The sequence below is a fragment of the Papio anubis genome, chromosome 16 (assembly GCF_008728515.1).
Source record: "Papio anubis isolate 15944 chromosome 16, Panubis1.0, whole genome shotgun sequence".
Lineage (NCBI taxonomy): Eukaryota > Metazoa > Chordata > Mammalia > Primates > Cercopithecidae > Papio > Papio anubis.
Genome location: NC_044991.1, coordinates 69,646,480 through 69,670,454, shown reverse-complemented (window position 1 = coordinate 69,670,454; position 23,975 = coordinate 69,646,480). Strand labels below are relative to the sequence as shown.

The following is a 23,975-nucleotide window of genomic DNA, read 5'->3' as shown; positions in this document are numbered from 1 at the left end:
GGTGAATGAATAGAATTTTCATCTCTCTATTCTGCTTACTTTCCACTCTCCATGATTAAAGCTTCTCCTCTCTTTCCAAATTCTTGATGCAATTTGTACCCCACTACACTTTTGGTAGATGGCTTCACCCCACTTCTCAAGAAAACAGAGCCATTCGGACACTTCAGTTCCTCCCTACAAAGCATTAGCACATTTCCATCCTCTCCTCTTCTCTCACAAAACAAGAGAACCCTCCTTTCAACCCACCCCTGCTCTTGCTTTCAGGACCCTACCACTGTCAGTTATCTCCTCTCTCTTTCTCACTCTTCTCCTTCTTTCTTCTATTTTGAATTTTTTTTTTTTTTTTTTTTTTGAGATGGACTCTCATTCTGTCACCAGGCTGGAGTGCAGTGGCATGATCTTGGCTTAGTGCAACCTCTGCCTCCCGGGTTCAAGGAATTATCCTGCCTCAGCCTCCAGAGTAGCTGGGACTATAGGCACGTGCCACCATACCCAGCTAATTTTTGTATTTTTAGTAGAGACGGGGTTTCACCATGTTGGCCAGGATGGTCTCAATCTCTTGACCTCGTGATCTGCCCACACTGGCCTCTCAAAGTTGTGGGATGACAGGCATGAGCACCGTGGCTGGCCTCTATTTTGAATTTTTTCTCTTGGTTGCTTTAATCATAACCTCTCTTATCTTTAAGAGAGTCATGATTTTGGCTCTATATGTCATTCCTGTTATGTTTTGAATTCCCCTCCTTTTCACAGCCAGTATTGTTTACTTGCCTCACCTCACCTTCCCCTCTCCTCTCAACCCTCTTCAGGATGACCTGTGATGCCAACATTCTCCCTTAAATTACTCTTGCTTGGCTCACGAGTCACCTTGAGGACAGTAGGTTCAATGGGCAAGTTTAAAACCACATCTTACTTGACTACTCAGCCATATTTGTGACTGCTGACCGATACCTTCTTGAGCCTCTTTCCTTCCTGGGATGCTACAATGACAGCTCACCTTCCTGGTTTTCTGGTTGCCTCTCTGAACACTGACTCCCAGTTTCTCCATTCATTTTCCTCCTAATTTTTAATCCTGGAGTTCTTTTTCACTTAGTCTTAGACCTATTTTTTTCTCTCTCTCTGCTCTATAGTCTTGCCATCTATTCCCTGCCCACGGTTTCCATTTCCAAACATTGGCCCCAGTCTTCCCATATCCAACTGCTACTCAACATTGCCACTTGGATGTTCTATGTATACCTGAAATAAAGTATGACAAAAACTGAGCTCACCAGCTTCCTCTCCAAAATTGGTCATCCTTTAAGGCTCCCTCTCTATAAACAGCATTCTGATCCCCCAGTTGTATAAAACAAAAGGGTTACAGTTCTCCATGACACATCCCTTCCATCCTTCACTCTTACCTATCACCATCAAGTCATGTTAGTTTAACATCCCCAAATCTCCTGCACAGTCCATTGATCTTCCACATTGCCATCCTCTGAGTCCAAATCTCCTATATAATCTATTTCTCTTCTACACTACTGTCATTCCAGTCCAAGTTACAATTCTTTCTCCCCGGGATGACAACGACAGCTTCCTAACTGACTTTTCTCCTTCCACCCTTAACCTCACAAAGCTATCCACCACACTACAACACCTCCTCCCAATTTTGCCCTGGTGACTCTGTTTATCCAGCAACTCTAATCTGTGTGCCATTTAATATCCTAACTTGCCATTCTAGGTTTTTCCCTGCTTTTAATAATTCTCCTAGTACCATATCCCTTTATGTCAGAGTCCTGACTTAAAAAAAAGTAATGAATTAATTTTGAGTATAATCATTTATGTCTGTCTCTCTTTCCAGAATACAAGCTTTATCATGGATAGAGCTCACCTCTATTTTGTTGTTATTGGTGCATCTCTACTGTCCATCACTGTACCTTGATCATATTAAATACATAATAAATATTTCTGGAAAGGAAGGGTGGATAAGGGAAAATAATAGGATACCTGACTAATTAAAAGCTTCTGCATACATAAACGATTTTAAAAGCCAACAAAAAACTGGCAAAAATATATTTGCAACCTATGCAAGAAAGCTTATGTCCTTAAAATGAAATTACAATTACAAGCCCGTAAGACAAAGATGAGCAGAAATGAAGAGCCATACAGGAAAATGAACACAAGGTATAGATAATTTGTTCATAAAAGAAGCAATGTAAATGGCTCATTAAACTAAAAACAAAATCTGTACTCTCCAGTATTCTAAAAAAGATACACATACACATGCACTTAATTTTTTAAATAGTCAGTGTTGGCAAGAACAGACATAGTCTTCTGCTGGGGAGTCCAGAATGGTACAAACTTTCTGAAAGGCAATCTGGTAATATATGTCAAAAGCCTTAAAAATAAAATAGTTCATTTACTTTGGCCCAGTAAGTTGATTTCCGAAGCGTTAATCTTAACGGCTATCTGCAGAGTTGCATACGGACTTACCTATAAGCATGCTCATTCCAGCATTGCTCAAAGTCATGAAGAATTCAAACCAACTTTAATGCCCAATAATAAAGGATCAGTGACTATAAACGGGCAATGCCCTCTCTAAGCAGCCATTAAAATGTATGACCCTAGAGAACACCCTTTTTTTTTTAAGTCTGCAATTTCTTTAGTGATAAAATAAGGTCACAATGCAATATGCACAGTAGGAGTTAACGTTTTTAAAAAATAATATATATATATATGAATAGGCATATCTTTTTTTAAATAAAATTTTATATGCGTAAAAAGATTGGAAAATATCTTTGAACATTTGAATTATGAGTAATTTTGTTTTTTTCTTTTTCTAACCTTTTTATATATTCTTAATATTCAACAAATTCTGTGTATCATGTCCATAATGAGCAAAACTGAACATATTTTAACAAAGGAGAACTGATTGCAACATATGGCCAAGGCTATATGTAGAGAGGCGTAGCGTGATGATTAAGAGTATATGCTTTAAAACTCACAGACAGGTGTTTAGCTCCCTCTTTACAACTTAAGAGCCATATGACCTTCAGCAAGTTATTCCATTTTCTCTGCCTCAGTTCTCTTATTGACGCAAAGGAGATAATACTTACTGGGCAGAGCTGTTCTGTCACTTAAGTGAAATAATGTAGGTAAAATTCTAGTCCAAGTGTAAGTGCTTAGTGAAAGTACCTGCTTTTATAATGCCAAAATATAAATAGATCTGGTAACAATTTACTGAAATTCATTATTTCTAAGGGGTTATGGCAGAAAGTTTGGGGAATAATTTGTTTTCTGGCTCACCATCTTCCAGACTGTTGTAAGAATAGTGAAATCCAGCAGGAGGATGCTGGCAGGAAGGCTGACCGGCTTACAGAAGGATCCCCAGGAAAGGTTGCACTCATTAGGGCAAAATGCTGGCATAGGTCATTCATTCACCTATTCATTCAACCAGCAAATAGTTATTATGCATCTACTTCATGCCAGGCATTGGGACTCAACAGCAAGTCAAGCTAGCTGCCTTCTTGGAGCAAGGCGTGCTTCTTCTAATTGGATTGGGGTTTCAAACCACATAGTTCATGTTGGATTCAGGAATTAGTCAGGAAACTGACGAAGCACTTCCTAAAGTTAGAGAAAACTTGGCAGAGGAAAGAAAATGATGCTTGGTAAGATGACGGGAAGCTCACTTTGCATTTCTCAAATACAAATCCTAAAGCAAGCTTGTCCAACCAGCGGCCCCTGGGCTGCGTGCAGCCCAGAATGGCTTTGAATGTGGCCCAATACAAATCCATAAACTTTCTTAAAATGTTCTGAGATTTTTTTTGTAATTTTTTTTTTTTTTTTTTAGCTCATGAGCTATTGTTAGTGTTAGTGTATTTTATGTGTGGCGCACAACAATTCTTCTTCTTCCAGTGTGGCCCAGGGAAGCCAAAAGATTAGACACCCCTGAAGCAAAGACCTCCTTTCAGATTCCCACCTCTGGCAGAACTGGAAACTGCTCGTGTCCTTTCTACCCTTATCAGGTTCAGTTCATAGACTGACTTGCTCAGTCTGCTGATGAAAAGCCTGATCAGCCTTCTGAAAATGGGTCAGCAAACTATGGCCTATGGGTCAAATCCAGCCCATTGCCTGTTTTCATAAATAAAGTTTTATTGGAACACCACTGTACCCATTCATTTATGGATTATCTATAGCCATTTTTGTGCTAAAATGACAGAGTTGAGTAGTTACAATAGAGAATGTACGGCCCATCAGACCTAAAATATTTACTGTCTGGTTCTTTATAGAAACTTTGTCAACCCCTGTTCTAGGTTAGTGGGGCTAGAGAAATGATGTGGAAGGTGACGTCAAGTTCATAACTTTTCCATTCTGTAGTTCCAGGAGCTGTTCCTCTAGAATCCATCCAAGGGGGGCCCTTTGAGGAGAAGATCTACATCCAGTGGAAACCTCCCAATGAGACCAATGGGGTCATCACGCTCTATGAGGTAAGGAGGTCCCTTGTGCTGCATCCGTTGGCTTAGCTTTATTCAAGTCACTTCAGCCTGACATTGGTGAATACCCATTCCACTGAAGGTATAAAGGTGAGTAAGATGTGACTTATAAAAAGGTTTCTGACAGTACAGTGGGGGCTGGGCGCGGTGGCTCACTCCTGTAATCCCAGCACTTTGGGAAGCTGAGGCGGGTGGGAGTTCAAGACCAGCCTGACCAACATGGAGAAACCCCGTCTCTACTAAAAATACAAAATTAGCCAGGCATGGTGGTGCATGCCTGTAATCCCAGCTACTCGGGAGGCTGAGGCAGGAGAATCGCTTGAACCCAGGAGGCGGAGGTTGTGGTGAGCTGAGATCATGCCATTGCACTCCAGCCTGGGCAAAAAGAGTGAAACTCCATCTCAAAAAAAAAATAAATAAATAAATAAAAGAAGACAATACAATGGGGTGCAAACATAATGGCACACAGTGGAACTGTCTTGGTAGCCCCAAGGACAAAGAAATTTGTACATACCATGCATTGAAATGACAGTGGTGACGACTGACCTCATCCACAAAGGAGCCAAAACCCAGGGAGTCAGATTGTTCTTATGTAGAAGAGAAGGCCCAGGCCTGCCAAACAGTAGTGAAAGTTCACCTGGGAAACTGCAATACCCACATGACGCTCACTCTACGAATATCGGTCCCTTTGCTTTGAAAAGAATCCCAATGTTATTCTCTGCAGCAGGAACACAGGATGCTTGAGATTTAAAATGCTCTGTGTCCAAGGCATATTTTGTCATCCAGGTGATGGCGTCCAAAGCCCCCCTTCCAAGCATTAGCAGGGCCTTACCGTATCAGAGATGAACCAGAACCTACTCAGGCAGGAATGTACCCATCAAGCCAACACAATGTGCCTTCCAGAAAAGTTGCATAAATAAGACAAACTGTATGAATGTTTATTGCAAAATAAAACAAAACAAATCTCCAACAAAGGTGATATAGCTAAGATTCAAGTACTGGGATGTGAGTAAGATTGAGTCTTCTTCCATCCCTTGTGTTCTTACACATCATAAGATTGCGATACTAGATCAAATGGAAACCCATAGCAATGCAGAGGGAAGGGCATGGATATCAAAGCTGGAATGATGTAGCCTAGTGTCCTAGTAGCTCCACCTTCTCCTGAGTTACGTTTGGTAGCGTCCTCCTCTCTTTAAGCCTCATTTTTCTCATCTGTAAAATAAAGGTGGTAATTACTTCTTCAGGGTTTCCCTAGGGAGTCTGACGAGGGGGAAAGACACAAGCATCCCAGACCAAAACATGTACCACAGGACAATGAAGAGACTTAAGCCACTGAGTGCTCATGCAGAAGCATGCATGTATAGGGAGTGGGCTTGGGGGGAAGAATATTGCTGCCATAAGGAAAGGTGAGGTCTGGGGAGGAAAGTCAAGGAGTATTTGATGAAGGAAAAGTACTCAAGATTAATCTAACAGACCCATAACTTCTCTAGAGAGTCATAGATGGTCCTGAGAACTCTCTGAGGGAGATTATCCAACACGTACAAGGTGCTTAAGAAAACACCTTATCTCACTAACAGTAGCATTCCTCAGGAGAGCTAACATCTTCCTCTTAGAAATTGCAGGGAGCTTGGTGCAGCTCTCAGGATTACCACAAGGAAGGCGGAAACAAACATCCATCCCCACCTCTTATGAGCTTTCTCAGGCCACACGCTTGGGAGAAGCTTTCTTCTTGGGGAGTACCCTAAGAGGAGGGCAGGTACTCATACCAATACACCTTGCCTAGTACGTTTTCAAAACCTCTTTGGGAAAGACAGGGACTGGAAAATTAACTGAAACAAAATCCAATCACTTCAAATCTACATGCTATTCTTTGTAAAGCAGAGACCACAGTCACACACACACACATACACAGACACATACACAGACACACACACACACACACACACACACACACACACACACACACATATTTAAATGAAATGAAGATCTGTTGTGCCTGGCAAATTTTCTTTGTAAAGCAGAAGGAAAGGACCCTTGATTTAGGAAGTTAAGTTACTTGGTACTGTTGTGTAAAAGATGCTCTGTGCCAGATGTTGAAGACTTTTGGAATTCACAGGCCAGTAGCATTTAAAAAGGTTTGGGGGGGTAACCTAGGGTACTTTAACATCTCTTATTTACATCGTTTTATAAAAGACATAATTCCAAAAATATAGAAAGGATATAATTTCAGAATAAAAGTCCATCCTTCAAATTGAATAAATTTATGATGTTTTACCAACTCATGACAGTCACATTAATTTTTCTAATTTTGCATTGGATTGATGGCAACTTTGTCATGGAAAAGCCCTGGTCCTTGTACATACCTGCATTTGGAAACCACTAGTGTAGGGTGATGCTGCAGGTGGAGTCATATCTCTACACAGATTATTCCTTGAGAGTAATATACTTTTTCCTCTAGTAGGGTGATGCATTAGACTGGATCCTTGAGAGCAATATACATTTTCCTCTAATAGGATGATGCATTAGACTGGATTAGAAATATCATGATTAAAATTCCATGATAAGAAGAAAGAAACAGAGGGAGAGCAAGGGTTCAAACACAACTGTAAGTTAGACTCTGTGTTTGAGTAGAACCTCCTGTAATTGAGGCATTATTATATAGTGCAGTCTCTGAAGCCCCACACACAAAGGTGGGTACAGATTAGAGCAGCATGTCCTTCTCACTTCCGTGTGAATCCGGTGCCTTGTGGATTTTCAGAGATCAGATGCCAGGGATGTTGGCATTCCCATGGATTCCATGGGAGACAACTATGATGAAAGATATCTTCAAGTAGCTTCTTGGCTGTGACTTGGGCTGTAATTGCAGAGAACCACAACCAGAGTATTGTAACTGATTGACTTGTTGGTAAGCATTTGAGGCTACTTTTGGGGAATATGCCAAAATTATTGAGGGATGCTGTAAGGACAGCTAAGGAGGTTATAGATTTAGGCCTTTGTATTGTGAGCATAAACATGAGTGTGGTCATGTGTATCAAAAGCTAGTGAGGCCTAAGAAAAGGATGGTGACATTTGAGCCCATATAGCCTAGATCTGAATCCCTGCTCTGACATTTACTTGCTCTGTGACCTTGAGTACATCAAGTGGCCTCTCAGAACCTTAAGTCTTTTATCAGAAAAATCAAGGTAATAATAAAATGGCCTTATAGCATTACTCTGAAGGTACAATTAAATATAGGGTTTGCACAGTGTTTGGCATTTAGAAATAACATTATAAATGTTAGCTGTTATCATTACATAAAAATGAGGAAATTGAGTACAGAGGGTTGAAATGAAAAGACCAAGGTCATATTACCCAGATGCCAAACCCAGGACTCCTAAATGCAGGTACAGATGTTTTGCCCCTTGCTGCAACTTAGTGTAGTCCATAGACCAGTGGCATTAGCATTACCTGGGAGCTATTTAGAAATGTAGCAGCTCAGTCCTCTCCAGTTTATCAAGATCCTTGGGTGATTCCTATGGGCATTACGGTTTCAGAAGCACTGTTCTGGAAAATACTACTCTTGAGAAACTTTTGGCAATTGATAGAAGAGTATGTTCTCTTGAGTAGAGAGATGAGAAGTACCTGTTACTCTGGGCTCAACCCAATCCAGTCCCAGACAGTAAGCAAGAGACCTTGCTTTTAAAAACATTTATAACAAAGCATGTGTTTATGAGGCAATTTACAAATTTAATTAGATGAAACCAATTTGATTTTTTAAATTAGGTTCTAGTTGTAATTTCAAGAGAGAAATTCATAAATTACAAATTACCCTCTTCTGGCCTCAAAAAAGAATATTTTATTACAAAGAAAAATAGGATAATTCAGGATTGTCTGTGGCCTCTTATATACAACCTTAGACTCAGCAAAGTTAAAAGCAGAGAAAAAGAAAGGGAGGGGAAAGAGGGAAGTTTCATTATTATAACTATGTTATTGTTAAATACAGCAGGTCCAAGTAGTTAAGATTAAATTTCCTTCTGCACAAGTCCAAGTCACAACCTCTGGGTGCATCCTTGGACAATTCTGCTCCCCAAAATGTGAGTGGCTTTAAGTCCCATTCTGTCTCCAGTCTTCAGTCCTCTCTTTCTAATATGAAGGTGTCAGACTGTTCTAGGCTTCAACTGGGTAAGAATGTTTAAGTCCCACTCTGTCTCCAGTCTTCAGTCCTCTCTTTCTAATATGAAGGTGTCAGACTGTTCTAGGCTTCAACTGGGTAAGAATGAAGGGGAAAATAAATCCGTGTCAAACCCACAAAATCAAAGATTCTACATCATTTTGGAGTTTCTTTGCTGTTTAATTCTTGCCTATAAGCCAGCCAAAGTCTCTGAAGGTAAAGTAGTGATGACATATGAATTAAAAACAGCAAGTGCAAAGGCCCTGAGGTGGAAATCACTTAGGCGTGTCTTAAAAATACAGTAAAAAGGAGACCAGAGTGACTATGGCCCTGAGGTGGAAATTACTTAGGTGTGTCTTAAAAATACAGTAAAAAGGAGACCAGAGTGACTGGGGCTTCCTGAGCACAGAGGACAGTGATGAGACCATATGGGGGAATGGGTGGTTAGGGCCAGGGATGCCAGGACTCCTAGAACTTGCATTTTATCCTGGTAGGAATGGAAAGCCCTAGGAGAGTTCTACACAGAGGAGTGAAGGGATCCAATTTATATTCTTAAAAGATCATCCAGCTGTTGTGTGGATAAGAGATGGTGGGCACACAAGCATCTTGGAAACACCTGGAAAATGCACCAGGAGGCAAGGACATTTCCATCATCTATGATATTAAGATGAACTATTTATTAGAAGACCTTGTACCTGGGCAGAAGATGTGAAATCTTTGTTACAGCTGCCTTTTACTGCTGCTAACCCAGCTTTGACACCCTCTTTTCAGTAATGAGTTCTTATCTTGATGAGCACCCTGGAGCCATGGACCCTTAGATCCTGGGCCCACCTTCCCTGAAAGGTGAGTGTCTCACCCTGACCCTATTACTACTCCAGGGCTGTGAAACAGTCTCATTCTGCAGCCTCAAACTCTCTCTCTGCCCACTGAAGGGGGAGCTCAGAATCCTCGTCAGAGCCCTCTGGTTCCAGTGTCATCTGAGCTGCAGCAGGAAATATTAAGATGAATTAGACCATGGCCTCAGATATTTGGGAATTTGCACTTGAGTGGGAGATGCAGAATGCACTTCTACGATCATTCCCGTAACAGAGTGACAGATCATGCACAGATAGAGGCAGCACCAATGGCCTTGTGTCCAGAAACTAGCAGCATTCACATCACTTGCAGGCATGTTAGAGGTGCAGAATCTCAGGCCCCAGCCTGGACCCACTGAATCAGAGTCTTCTTAACAAGATCCCCAGGTGATTCGTGTGTATGTTAAAGCATAAAAAGCACAGGTTTAAGAATCATTCTCAAATCTCACAATCTTGATCTGTACAAGAGGGTGGTAGAAGTGGCAAGGGGATACCAACTGGTCTGGAAAGCTCTGCCTGGTGAATGCATTGTAGTCATTGCATGAATAATATGATTATTTAATGCACCAAGCAATATTCCTGCTCACCGGAGGCCCAAACAGCTGAGTATTTACATCAGGAATATGGAAATCATGACATCTGCATAGACTCTTCCAGAACCCTCTTTTGGGGTTGATTAAGGCATCAGGGTTCCCTAATCAGGGTATGGATGTGCAGAAGGGTGCTGTGGCCTCTCTTATTCTGACTCAGCTCTTGGGAACAACCACAACTCACCAAGAACACAGACCGTCGCAATTGCAGACAGGCACTTATAGCCAGAATGAGGTCACCAAGGGAAGCAATCCAACCAAACAGTTGTCTGAAAACCCTTCAATAAAATCATTCAGAGACAAGCTGTTCAGAGTTCATGGAAAACAGTAATCAATATGTGTTTCAATTCAATTAATTGTACTCGTCTTTGTCCAAAAATAAAAATCACACAGTGTGAGGGAATTGGGCCAGAAGATGTTACACTTGCAACTGGGTTAACGAAGTGTGAAAATATTTAAAATTCAGACATACGAAGCCTCCCAGTAAGCCTTTCTGTTTAGCAGTCAAAATCACCAAGTTTCTAATTACAGTGTATAAATCTGAGAAGCTTAAAGGGAATGAGAAGACCCTAATGAGGCAGGAATGGGTGTCTTGATTATGCTAGAGTTGATTGGCATTTATCTTACAAGCTATTCTAGGTGCCTGGCGTTCAGAGTTAAATAAAACAGACTTCGCTTCAATAAAACAAGGCAGCATTCCTGTATGGGAGCGCCTTTAAAAGGTACGATAGGTTGGAGGGTTTGTCAATATTTTTTCAGCACACAGATGGTTGGATTCAATCTGAACAAAAAGCACAGGCCCCAGGAATCAACCAGCCATCAGAATGCATTACAAGGAGGCTGGAGCGTCTTCTGAGACAATTCTGAACAGAACGAAAGCCAACACAGACATGGATGGAGAGAGGGACCAGCTGGGTGGATAGGCTCACAAGGAAGCTCTTAAAGACCAATGCCCAGAGAAGGTTCCTGGCTCTGTCTGGGTGGATGAGCACACCTCCTCCCATCCTTCAGCTTTGCTGCACTGACCACTCAGGGCTCACTGACCCCAGACTGGCTCATGACTCTGGTCCACAGAGGAGCAGTGTGGAGAACGGGATGTGGTCCAGATGGGCAGGAGGTAGTCTACGCAGGAGGAAATCAGCTGGATTGTGACTAATACAGCCCGCAGCAAGAATTTGCATAATTCAAACTGGATCTACGTTAATTAGGACACATGATTTGCATAATGCAGGCCGCTATTGAGTATAACTCGAGCCAGACTGGTAACAAGGAAAAAAGCTCTTGTTTCCTCTAAATTGTTCAAGCCAGAAATGTGAGCGTCATCCACTGCCCCCAGCAGCCACACAGCTAATCTGCCAGAAAGTTTGATTATTTCTCTTGGCAAAATAGACACAGGTCAGGCCGCATGGCACCATCTCCGCTGCCACATCCTGTTCTGAGCGCCCCCGCCTCAGATGCCTGGAGCATTTCAGTTCCTCCCTGCCCACCCTCCTCCACACTTCACCTGTTCCACATGTCCACACTGCAGCCAGACAGAACATCTTAAGAGGTGAATCTGATCCTGTTCCTCATCTGCATTGGCTTCATCTTAACTTCAAGGTACTGAATGATCTGGCCCCGGCTGCCTCTCTAACTTCACCTGCCACTCCTCTTCCCACTGGTGACTGCAGTCCGGCTCCTTCAGCCTCCTGGCATTTCCCAAGCTCACCCAGTCCCTGGCAGCCCTCACCACTCTGTGTCATTCCTTCTGCCTTTAATACTCTTTACATTCCTCGGGACCGGCTCCTTCCTTTTCTTCACCTCCAAGAGGCTTTTTCCCTCCCCTGTCCACTTGATCCAAAACAGGTTCCCCTCTGTTTCCTCTCTTAACAACTTGCTTTCCTTCGTACCATTTCCACAATCTGCACTTGTTTTGTTTGTGTACTTCAATATCATCCAGCCCCGCAACAGACTTGAACCCTGGTGAAGGCATGGGTCCTGTGTTGGGGAATTTTATATGTCAACTTGGCTGGACCACGGTTTGACAGACTGGTAGTCAAACCATACTTTGGATGGTTTTGTGAAGGTGTTTTTGGATGAGAATGACATTTACATGGGTGGACTTTGAGTAAAGCAGATTGCTCCCCATAACATGGATGAGGCTTCATCCCATCAGCTGAAGGTCTGAATAGATGAGAAGACTGAGCTTGCCTGCGTAAGAGGGAATTCCCCAGCCGATGACTTTCAGACTGGAACTGCAACATCAGTTTTATCCTGGTCTCCAGCCTGACGGCATTTGTTCTTAAAATAACTAATACACGCTGGGCGCGGTGGCTCCCGCCTGTGATCCCAGCACTTTGAGAGGCTGAGGCGGGCAGATCATGAGGTCAGGAGATCGAGACCATCCTGGCTAACACTGTGAAACCCTGTCTTTCCTAAGAATACAAAAAATTAGCCGGGCGTGGTGGCGGATGCCTGTAGTCCCAGCTACTCGGGAGGCTGAGGCAGGAGAATGGCGTGAACCCGGGAGGCAGAGCCTACAGTGAGCCGAGATCGCGCCACTGCACTCCAGCCTAGGAAACAGAGTGAGACTGTGTCTAAAAAAAAAAAAGAAAGAAAGAAAGAAATAACTAATATAGGCTATATTTATTTTTGCCTTTCAGTGTGTCCCGAGGACCTAAAATAGTAGCTTTCACATAGTATGTACTCAATAAATATTCTTTGGATAAATGTATGGATTTATGCTTTATCTTAGCAAGGGGTAATGATGATTATTTTAGTCTAACTAATTTAGTTGTTCTCAAGCCTGGCTGAAGATTAGAATCACACCTTGAGATACCTTCTGGTCAGTTTTGCTGTGAAGCTAAAACTGCTCTAAAAAATAAAGTCCATTTTGGCCCAGTGTGGTGGCTCACATCTGTAATCCCAGCACTGTGGGAGGTCGAGGCGGCTGAATCACGAGGTTAAGAAATTGAGACCATCCTGACCAACATGGTGAAACCCCGTCTTTACTAAAAATACAAAAATTAGCCGGGTGTGGTGGCACGTGCCTGTAATCCCAGCTACTCGGGAGGCTGAGGCAGGAGAATCGCTTGAACTCAGGAGCCAGAGGTTGCAGTGAGCCAAGATCGCGCCACTGGACTCCAGCCTGGCAATAGAGCGAGACTCTGTCTCAAAAACAAAACAAAAACAAACAAACAAAAAATCATACCTTGAGAGCTTGAAACAATGTATAGATAAATAAATAGGCAGCTAGATACCTGAATGAATGAAGGGACGGATGGATGGATGGGCCTTATTGCAGTCCAAATAAATCAGAATCTCTAGGGGAGGAGGCTCTCTCCATGTGCTGTATTTGTTTGTTGTTTTTAAGTTCCTTGAGAATTTCTCAAAAACATCCAGGGTTGGGAAGAAGTATTGTGTGAAATGAATCCAATCGGTCTCCTCTGATATGTAATCCTAGCTAAATACCTGCTAAATAAACACGGTCTTGATCCTGGCTTAACCTATCTTCACTCTCACTCTGCCAGACTCCACCTCTATCTGATGTTACGTTACAGCCAACTCACTCATGCACAGGCAGATACTAAGTACTAATTTTTTTAAGGATTGACTTTAAAAAACATTGGTCTTTTTTCCCTCAAGGTTGCTAAACAGTGTGTGGAGTAACTGAAGACACATAGGGAGGTATCATTATATCAATATCCCTTTACATGTTACTAATGGCATCTTGCAACTCTGATGCCAGAGCCCACGACAGACCTTCCCTTGCAAATCTTTTTCTGTCTCCTGAATAGTAGAAGTCAGTCCTGTTGTGGTTTTTTTTTTTCTTTTTTTTCTTTTTCTTTCTTTTTTTTTTTTTTTTTGTGAGATTAAAAAAGACATGTGCGCACACAAAACTTAATAGATTTGCCCAGAGGCCTTCCCTAAATCTTAAAAGTCAGGGCCCTGGGATGTCTAGGAGCCATTTTTCCTAGCCCATGGCTCATCATTCAACCTCCATAAGATGTTTCCCCTCTGGAAACTTGAAAAATGCAGCCATCCCTGGTTAGATGCCATATACAGGTCATTTGGGCTGACAGGGAAGCTGACAGGTGTTTGAGAAGAAACAGCTCTGGTTGAAAAGAATGATTTCTGGCACTCAGAGTCTGGAAGGAAAAGAAGTTGCGTTCTGATGTGAGTGACTTGCATTTATGGACGTGGGCCCATTAGAGCTGTTGGTCATCCACTTGTGGTATGTTAGGATTGCCTCGATATTTGCCTTGGGGTGTTTCTTCTTTCCTATTATGGCACAGGTACTTGTGATGGAGCCAGGTAACTTGACAGTGGAAATCAACAGATGCATAGTACTTGTTACCTAAGGACAGCAAACCATGTTCTCCTGCCAGTGAGGTTTTCACAGTAAACATTAATCATTCAGTTCAGCTGTAGAAAACAACAAAGATTGCTGCATGAAAAATATTCCTGCAGTGTGCACATGTGAATTAGTATGCCTGTGTTGGTGTGTATGTGTATAAGCATATGATTTCATGAGTTTATGTAGTTGTACACTGTCACATGTATACACACATATAATTGTATGTTTGGTGGCATGTCTGTGTGAAGCTTTCATCCTTTGATGTATCCATTTTTCCAATTTCATCCTTAGGATCGTTCTATTTCACTGGAGAGTTAACTGACAGAGATATCAGAGACACAGGGCTATGTCTGTTTTCTCCTGGACTAGAGGGGCCCCTGGTCACCTCATATGCGTGCCATAGTAACATCAGGGGAGAAACTTTATTTCATTTCAGTGGGCTCCCAGCTATTTAACATGAACGTCTGCCATAATTTGTCTCCAGAGTTTTGCTAAAGAAAAATGTTGGATTACAAAAACATCTCCAGGTTAAGTTTAATCCTATGTATCTACAGGTGTCCTAGGAGAGAGAAGGGAAGGAAATAAAGAGTGAGTTCTGCATTTGTCAGGGCGTGGGCTCTCTTCATGTTTCTTATCTGGGAGGGAAACTGCATTTTGATGCACTGCATGTGCGCCCAGAGGCCTTTGTAGGGTGTCCTCCTGTGCACAGGCCACATGGCTAGAGAAGGAACTCTCTCTCTGGCTGCTGTGGTCCTCTCAATAAACTGTGCCCAGAGGCAGCGCTGAAGTTGCGAAGTGTCTCTTTAAACATCAGAAGTTGTTCTCTTTTCATCTCAGATGTTTTACTGTGTTACCCTGTTGGAATTCCGCCGAGGCTGGGCAATGCAACATCAATTTGCTGCTTTTAACTGGCTCTTTTGCTTCTGTTTTGGTCAGAACAAAATGAAGAGTGTTTGCATATTTTCGTCTGTCATCAGGACATTTGGAGCCTCTGTTCTGAAGTCTCTGGAGGCTGGAATAAATTTGTGATTCGTTGCTTATCTTTTCATTAGCTCAGGAGCTAGCAGGTGGCTTTTCTCCCCTCACCTTAAGTCAATGGGCATTTTTTCTTTTGAATGCTTTTCCTTACTCTTTACCAAGAGAAAAGTAATTCCTTAAAACTGACACCCAAGTATGAGATCTTGGTCTACGTCATTATGGTTTCAATATGTACCTACGTACGTACATACATACATACCAGGTCTCCAGGGTCCTTCAAAATGGCATAAAGAAAGGTCACTGCTTTCTTGTTCTGTTTTATTTTATGCATGTTTTTAACATGTGTGTATTACTGCACATCAAATAGTGGGTTATGCAAACAGTAAATTTAAGATTGACGTTTGGTTAGACATTGCAGAGTGTACTTGAACTAGTGAGTTTCTTTCCCAACCTGGGCCTCAGTTTCCACATTTGTGGCTTAGGAGGCTTGGACCAGGGAGATTCAAGAACTACTCTCTGCTATGAACTATCACTTGGATGCCCAAAATGAGGTTCATCTCACTCCTAGTTTCATGAAACTCTTTCCGTATTGGTTAGTACATGAATCTCTCTTTTTTTTTATTCATTCATTTTTCAATAACACACCAACTAAAAGACAACCAGAATGTTGACAACATCTAACATTTACTTATGATCTGCATAAGCACATTTGTATCTGCTCATTCACATCTCCCCATCCCATCTTCCTGACTCCTCCACTCCTCTGAATCTTGTATATAATTCCTGTATATTTTATATAGTTTTGCTACTTGTATGAATTCCTTACAAACATATTGTTTTATTAGTGTTGTAATTTTAACAAAGGATTTTAAGTTGTGTATAAACTTTTGGGACATTTTTATTCCATGTTGTATTGCAAATGTTCATCCCCATGGATGAGTACAGCTGTAGTCCATTCATCTTGACTGCTGTCTAATACTCCATTGCATGAAGATACTACAAAACTTTCACCCATGATCCTTTCTTAGATATTGGGGTTGCTTCCAGAATGTTGCCTTTACCAACAGTGATGAAATGAGCATCCTTGTACATACCTTCTCCTGTATATGTGCAAGATTTTGTCTTGAATTTCTATCTAGAAACTAGGTCATATGGTCAATGAATGTTAAGTTTTACAAAAATATTCCAAACTCTTTCCCAAACTGGTTGCACTAATTTACACTCATGCCAACAAATTATGAATGCCTATGATTTCAAACCCTCTCCAACATTGGTGTTGTCAAGATTCTTCATTTTGACTAAATAAATATAAAATGGCATCTTGTTGTTGTCTTGCTTTGTATTCCCTCAATTATTAATAAGGTTGAATATTGTATTTCATTTTCTGTGGGATATCTGTTCATGTCTTTTGCCTACTTTTCTACTGGGTTATATGCTCTTTTCTTTATTGATATGTAATAGTTTTAAAATATACCTTCGATAATATTTTCCCAGTTTCAAATGTAATTTGCTGTTTTTACTTCTTCTAAGGTATCTTTGAAAAACAAAAGTCCTTAATTATAGCCAATTGTTTCAGTCTTTGTTTATATAGTTAACACATTTTTTGTCCTTAACGAAATTCTTCCCTAAACCAAGGTGAGAAAGATGTTTGCCTACATTTCTGCTAAAAGTTGCATAGTTTTGCTCCTGAAATTTAAGTTTTTGATCTATCTACAATTAATTTTTGCATAGGATGAGAGATGGAGTGAAAAAATTATTTTTTTCTTACATTGGTAAACACTTGATCCAAGTCCTTTTGATAGTCTCTTCTTCCCTGCTCTACCAGGCCATATCTGACTTATGCCAAAATGTCTTATATGCATGAGTTTTTTTCTAAACTCTCTATTCTACTGGCCTCCATGGACCGTAACCATGCATAGTCATATTTATTACAGCTTCACAGTGTCCTAATCTCTGGTAGAGAAGATTCCTCCTCCTCATACTTGTTCAGCAATATCTTGATTATTCTTGCCCTTGGCTCTTTCACTTTAGTATCTACTTATCAAGTTTAATGAAAACATCTGTTGTTTTTTTTTTTATTAGAATTGCCTTGAATGTATAGAACAATATGTGGGTAATTGACATCTTTATGGTATTCAATCTCTGTGTATTTATTTAGGTTTTCTTTAATGTCTCTCATAGTTTTATTACCTTACTTTTAGAGCTACTGCATTTCACATAAAATCCAAACTGCTACCTTAGGTCTGAAAGACTTGCACCTCCCATTCTCTTTTCCTCTGGTCTCACGGGCCTTGTTTTACAGTCCTCCGGCATGCCAGGGTTGCCTGGCTCAGGCTTATTGCACGCAGAGTTCCTAACTGCCAGAAAGCTCTTTCACTTCCTCTTCCGTGGCCAACTCATTCTCCTACTACAGGTATCGATGTCAATGCTACCACCTCAGAAGGGCCGTGCCTAATAGCCTTCAGGTAGGACTTTGCCCACTCACCACTGTCTCTACCATCGCTTCCCATTTTTGAATAACGTGGACCACAGTTCACAATTATTACTTATTTCTTTATAAACATGTATCCTTATATTGTAAGTACCAAGGGATACACATTTATAAACAAAGGGACTCACAATATAGGGATACACATTTACCAGCAAGTATGTGTGTATAAATACACACACACACTCCTAGATATGCACATAGCTCATCTCTGGAAAGAATTCAGTACCCTGCATAGTACCTGGATCACAATAAGGTCTTAAATTTGGCGGTGCTTTTTTTCTTTTTTTTTTTTAATATTTTGTTTTTCTTTGAGTTGCATTCTCACTCTGTCACCCAGACTGGAGTGCAGTGATGCAATCTCAGTTTACTGCAGCCTCCATGTCCTGGGTTCAAGCGATTCTTATGCCTCAGCCTCCTGAGTAGCTAGAATTACAGGCACATGCCACCATGCTTGGCTATTTTTTTATTATTATTTTTAATAGAAATGGGGTTTTGCCTTGTTGGCCAGGCTGATCTCGGACTCCTGACCTCAAGTGATCTGCATGCCTTGGCCTCCCAAAGTGCTGGGATTACAGGCATGAGCCATTGTGCCTGGCCTCTTTCTTTTTTTCTTATGAAGATGGGAGAGGTTCCCTTTGATGGCTTGGGTAGAGTAACAGTTAGAAGTAACTCTTAGCATCCATTATTCCATATATATGACCTTATAGAACCATCCAAAATCATAAGGTTATGTCCCAAGTCTTATAATAATCTCTAATAGACTACATGACGTTCCATTGACCAATGAGTTTATACTTAACTCATAGAATTCATTTGCTAAAGTATAAACTTGTCAAGGTTAAAGATCTGTATTCACAGGTATATCCCCGGTGCCTAGAACAGATCCTGGCACAAAGCAGGGTTCGATAAATATTTGTTTAATAAATAAAAATGCATTCCAAACTTGAGTCACGGTTAAGGCAACAGCTGTAAGAGATATTCAAATATTGATATCCCTGTGATTGCTTGATTTTTTTAAAAGAATTTAGTCTTCATTAAGTGTTAGTGACAATATAACAATATTATATAATGTTCAAAAACTAGGGAGTGGAAATAACACACTAGCCATCTTCATGTGGGTTTATTTTCTTTCTAGTTCTTATGCATTTGCAACAGCTTTGACGTGGTTATGGTGACATTTTTTTTTAAATTTTCACTATGCCAAACATATTCTCGTTTCTATGTAATCTATTTAACTATTCCATTTAATGGCTTTCCATTCCCCTGAACATATGGATCATACTTTAGTTTCAAGTCAGTTTATTCAGGATGTGTTGATTGATCTTACTAGAATGTTAGATATAATTTTTCGGGTATGATAAGAGTGAACTGGATCTCTTGAAGCAGCTGGTTAGGAGAGTTTGAATTTCTGCTTTCCTTTTCCCTCTCAATAGATTTTTCAGTAGCAGGCAGTGGCATTCACATGCGTTCCATTGATTGTAGAACTGTGTTCTAAATAATAGCTCACTCTGTTCAATAGACATGGATCTAATGGAGGAGAGTCAAACGATACATACACATTTGGATGGGATCCATAAACTCGAGGTTAGAAAGGGTGGTCCTATTTTCCTCCTTGTTTTAAAACTTGAATTTCAGTTTGCTTATTTCCTAGCAGAGGGAGATGAATATAAGGCAAGTGTGTGCCCCCACTTCTCTCTTATACCAGTGCCATGATAGACATCAATAACCAATCAGGGGATGCTCTTCCACTGCACTCCAGCATGGCCTCAGAATCCTGCTCATCATGGCACAGCACTGCAGCTGGTCATTTCCAACAGAATGGGGTTAGCCAGTAAGGTGTATCCTGGCTGCTGTCTCTGGCCTCTTCTCAGAAGGTTGATAGGGGGATAGGCGAAGCTCTGCCCTCACTTATCGGTTTGTCCTACAGAATCTGTCTTTATGGTAATTTGGTCATTTCTGGATTATTTTCTCTACAGTATAAGCATGTTGCAGTTTCCAGTCCTTTTCACAACAGTTGTAATCCTAGTGGACTCTGTTGCAGTATCTGCAGGGACGTCAGTATTATGGGCCAACAAGAAGATAAAGCAGATGGTGTGAGGTTCTGGGGAAACTTCCCACACACTGTATCCCCCATCGGCAGCTGGGTTTCCATTTGCCAGTAGATTAAAGCAAAGTCCAGACATGTCAGTGTCAGAGTTCCACCCATCTCATGACTGGACTCAACATGGTGAGTCAAGAGTGTTAATAGAAAAGCCAAACTTTGCAAAATAGTTTAAATAGGTTTATTCTGAGCCAATATGAGTGATCATGGCCTGGGAAAACAGTCTCAGGAGATCCTGAGAAAACGTGCCCAAGACAGTCGGATTACAGTTTGGTTTTATACGTTTTAACACGGCAGGAAAGACATAAATCAGTACATGGAAGGTATATATTAGTTTGGCCCCAAATGGCAAGACATCCTGAAGTGAGGGTTTATATGTTGTAGGTGGATTCAGATATATTTTAATTTGTAATTGGTTGAAGGAGTAAGGCTCTGTCTAAAACTTGGAATGAGCAGAAAGGAATGTTTTCAGTTAAGATAAAGACGCTATGTAGCAGGATTGATGGCCTGCAGGTGTGACTTAACCCTTGCTTTGCATGGCTTTAGGCCTTGTTCATAATTCGGTGTTGTATTGCCACAAAGAGTCTGTTTTAACATTAATGCCAGTCCACTGTGCCTAAAATCCAAACAGGAGGGGATGTAATAAGGTGTGACTTCCTTTCCCCCATGCCAATAATTCCGGTTTTCAGATTTCTCTGGGGTCCCCTTGGCCAAGAAGGCATCCGTTCAGTTGGTTGGGAGCTCAGGATTTTACTTTTAGTTTACAAAAGTACCAAAAGTACTGGAAGTGAAAACAAGCAGCGGGCTCAGGTCTCTGAGGATCAGCCTAGTTACAGCAAGACCCTGGCCTATGTGTGGAGGTGCAGAGAATGTGTCAAGATTCTTGCGAGCAGGTTTGTTTCAGCAGCCTCCCAGGAAGGGCTGTGTTAGGCACACTGGTGCCATGATGTTCTCCAGGCTCCTGGGTATCAAGGCCTAAGTGAGGTTTAAACTGAGATTATCTGGGAAGACATGGGGAAGGTGGGAACTGAGAATGGCTTGGGCATCTCCCTTCTCTCATAGCTGTTTTGTCTCTTAACAAGGTAGAGTTAGTTCTACTCTCCTGGTCCTATGAGCCATGCCCCTGAAGACTAGCCCTTCACTCCCAGCAGCAGCCATGCTGTCAGCTGCAATGCCTAAAGGGCCTGTGTGTCCTTTCCCACCTACTGTATAAATGTTCTATCTGCTATTGGGAGAAGCAGTTCTTTTTGATGATGCTTACCGGTGTTACCACTTGGATAAAGAGACCAGGGCTATAGAAGCCTTCCTGAAAAAGATGCCAGAGGTGAGAGAGTCTATATTAGAGCAAGTCATCTAGAGAGTCTTCATGACTGAAGGGCAGAACCGCAGGAAGACAAGGCCATGTGCAGAGGTCTCAAGATTGTGTAGGAACTCTCGTTAAAGGATCTTGTATGTACAGTAGGCTCTGTGCTCTCCCCACCAACAAATGCATTCTGTTATCTTAGCCTTCCTTGGCCAATTTTTATAACAATATTACAGAATGTTTGGATATCAGAGAAAAAGATCCCCTATAATCTGCTCTTCTACTACAGTGCTTATTTTGCCTTGTATTTTTATCTTTGTTAATATGCACACATCTTTTACCTAACTATAATTACAAAAAATTTGCTATTGTAATTTTTTATTGTGTTTAATCGCAATCATGATGCCTTTATAGAACCATGTAAATAGCTCATCTTTTTTCATGAGTGCGTAATTGCCCATTGAGTGTATATACTGTAGTTTTCTTATCCATTCCTCTATTTTTTATATATTTGGTAACACTGTGATAAACTTCATGTTTGTGGTGGCATTGCATCATAGTGGAAAGAACATGACCTTCAGATCTGATTCACCTGGATTCAAATCCTGGATCTAACATTGTGTGGGTGGCTGACTTTTGGGCAAATTAACCTCTGAAATTGAATGATCTTAATGGCTTAATTTAATAAAATTGTGTGTGGGTGAAGCAATATTAAGCCTGCAACTCAGGAATATTATACGAAATCAAAATATAGTCCTAGTTGTGCAGTATCCATTCAAGGTCAAAGTTCATTTTCTTCCTTGTTTGTTTAGAGTATTTGTATATTAGACACTCCCACCCCCACCACACACACAAACATGAAATTACTGGGTTGAATGGAAAGAATACTTTTGTAACTCTTGCCACATCTTGCCAAATTGCACTGCCAATAGATCTCACCTGTGTGAGTGTGTGTTTTGAGTATTGTTTTGAGTTTTTGTGCCAGTCACCATGTCTGGGAAGAAGGCCTTTGGCAGCCCACCAGAGATTTATGTCAGCTTTCATGATACTCTCAGAGCAGGCTGATGCGTGAAAAGTTTATCGTGCATGTTGGCAGATCCATTTGCACTGTCTAAGGACATGCTGGAGACACTCTTGCCTCATCAGTTCCTGTTCACTCCCTTTCCCCTTTGCCCTTCAATAGCAAGTAGAGTGCCTGGTCCCCAGTCATCTCCCAGAGGGTCCTGGAAGCCCCATGGGAACTCTGAATTGAAGGACTCACCAGTCAGGTTTCTACAGGTCCTGCCACCAAGTTTATGATACATCACCAGCCATGCCCTTCCACGGCCTCTGTTAGCCTACCTGCAAAAGAGGAGGTTGAGGCAGCTGGCCTTTCAAGCTGAGCCTTTCTGTGTTCTTCTGTTATCAGCATCCCCTGGGAGCTTGTTAGAAATGTGCTATCTCTGTCCCTACCCCAGGTCTACTGAGTCAGGGTCTGCACTGTTACAAAATCCCCAGGTTGTCTCTGTGCATGTTGAAATTCAGCAAGTACAGTACTGAGTTGTCTGCAGGCCAGGCTTTCCCATCATGCCAGGAACATTTACTGGAGCCTCAGTTTTGGAACCAGTCTCTCCCTGAACCATGCTCTTACTACGTTAGGATTTCCTTACCCTGCAGTGAAATTCCCCTTGCCCAGTTATGTCTATGGACCGTGAACCGTGGACCGTGGACTGTCGACCGTGGACCGTGGTGACCTTTCTCGTGGGTCAGTGTCAGAGAAATCAACACTTCTCTCCCTGAAGAGACCAAAATCATTTTGCTAAAATACAGATTATACCAGACACTGTACCATTTAAAATCCTTATAAATCCCAACAGCTCTGAGGATAAAAGCTAACCTCCTCTTTAACTTGGCCAGCAGTTTCCTCCATGAGTGACTCAGCCCTTGCAGGCTTGCCCAGTGCCCTCTCCTGCTTTTCCATCCCCACTCCCAAATCCACAGGCTTTACATTACGGCCACACTACACTCCCCTTGCTTTCTTTTCCCACTTCCTCCTTTCTTGCCTCCTCAGCACCCTGCTCAAGGGTTCTTTGGGGCATATTTTGTCCCACTGCACCACCTGGATGAGGGGTTCCTACTTGTTATTTTATAATAGGATTTATTCCCCTATACTGTGATTGTGGATTTCTACATCCGTCTACAACTTGGCTCAGAATTCTTAGACTTCCCCAAATGCACTTTGTACGTTGCTGAGCTCCGAGGACCTGGCATGGGATAGGTCATCCATGAATGGCGGTGGTACTGCTACCTGCCCTTTCTTTCTCCAGGTCTTCCCTACACCCTTCTCTGCCTGCTCCCTGGCACAGGAGATTGAGTCTCAGACATCACGGTGTTGCCTTGCCTTCTGTTCATCCGAAAGAGCGCCTTGCAGGGGATGAGGGGAGAGGGAGGAGACCAAGGGAGGGGGTGTTGACTGCTGCAGCTTTTTCCCCTCCAGAAAGGTCACAGCTCCTTCCAAGGTGACCTTCCAGGTTCTGGGACCTGCTCCCTCCTCCACCCCGCCTACCCTTACTTACTTAGTTCACTCCTCCACTATGCCTCTGCCCTGATTCCCTCAACCAGCTCACAGCATTGTAAATAGTGCCTTTAGTCAATTCTCCTTGAATTATCTGTCTGTTTCCTGTTAGAATCCCATGGAGACCCCATTATCATTACCATGTATCACTC

General features: G+C 41.8%; 1 protein-coding gene across 14 annotated transcripts in view; it reads left to right on the top strand.

The window, feature by feature from the left end:
• Positions 1 to 23,975, top strand: part of PTPRT (protein tyrosine phosphatase receptor type T) — a 1,118,479-nt gene that overhangs the window by 736,865 nt on the left and 357,639 nt on the right. For all 14 annotated transcript variants that reach the window (XM_017944806.3, XM_017944803.3, XM_017944801.3 and 11 more), the window contains exon 9: positions 4,351 to 4,460. In XM_017944806.3, the coding sequence (XP_017800295.2) occupies positions 4,351 to 4,460 (110 nt within the window). The remainder of the gene's footprint in view (positions 1 to 4,350; positions 4,461 to 23,975) is intronic.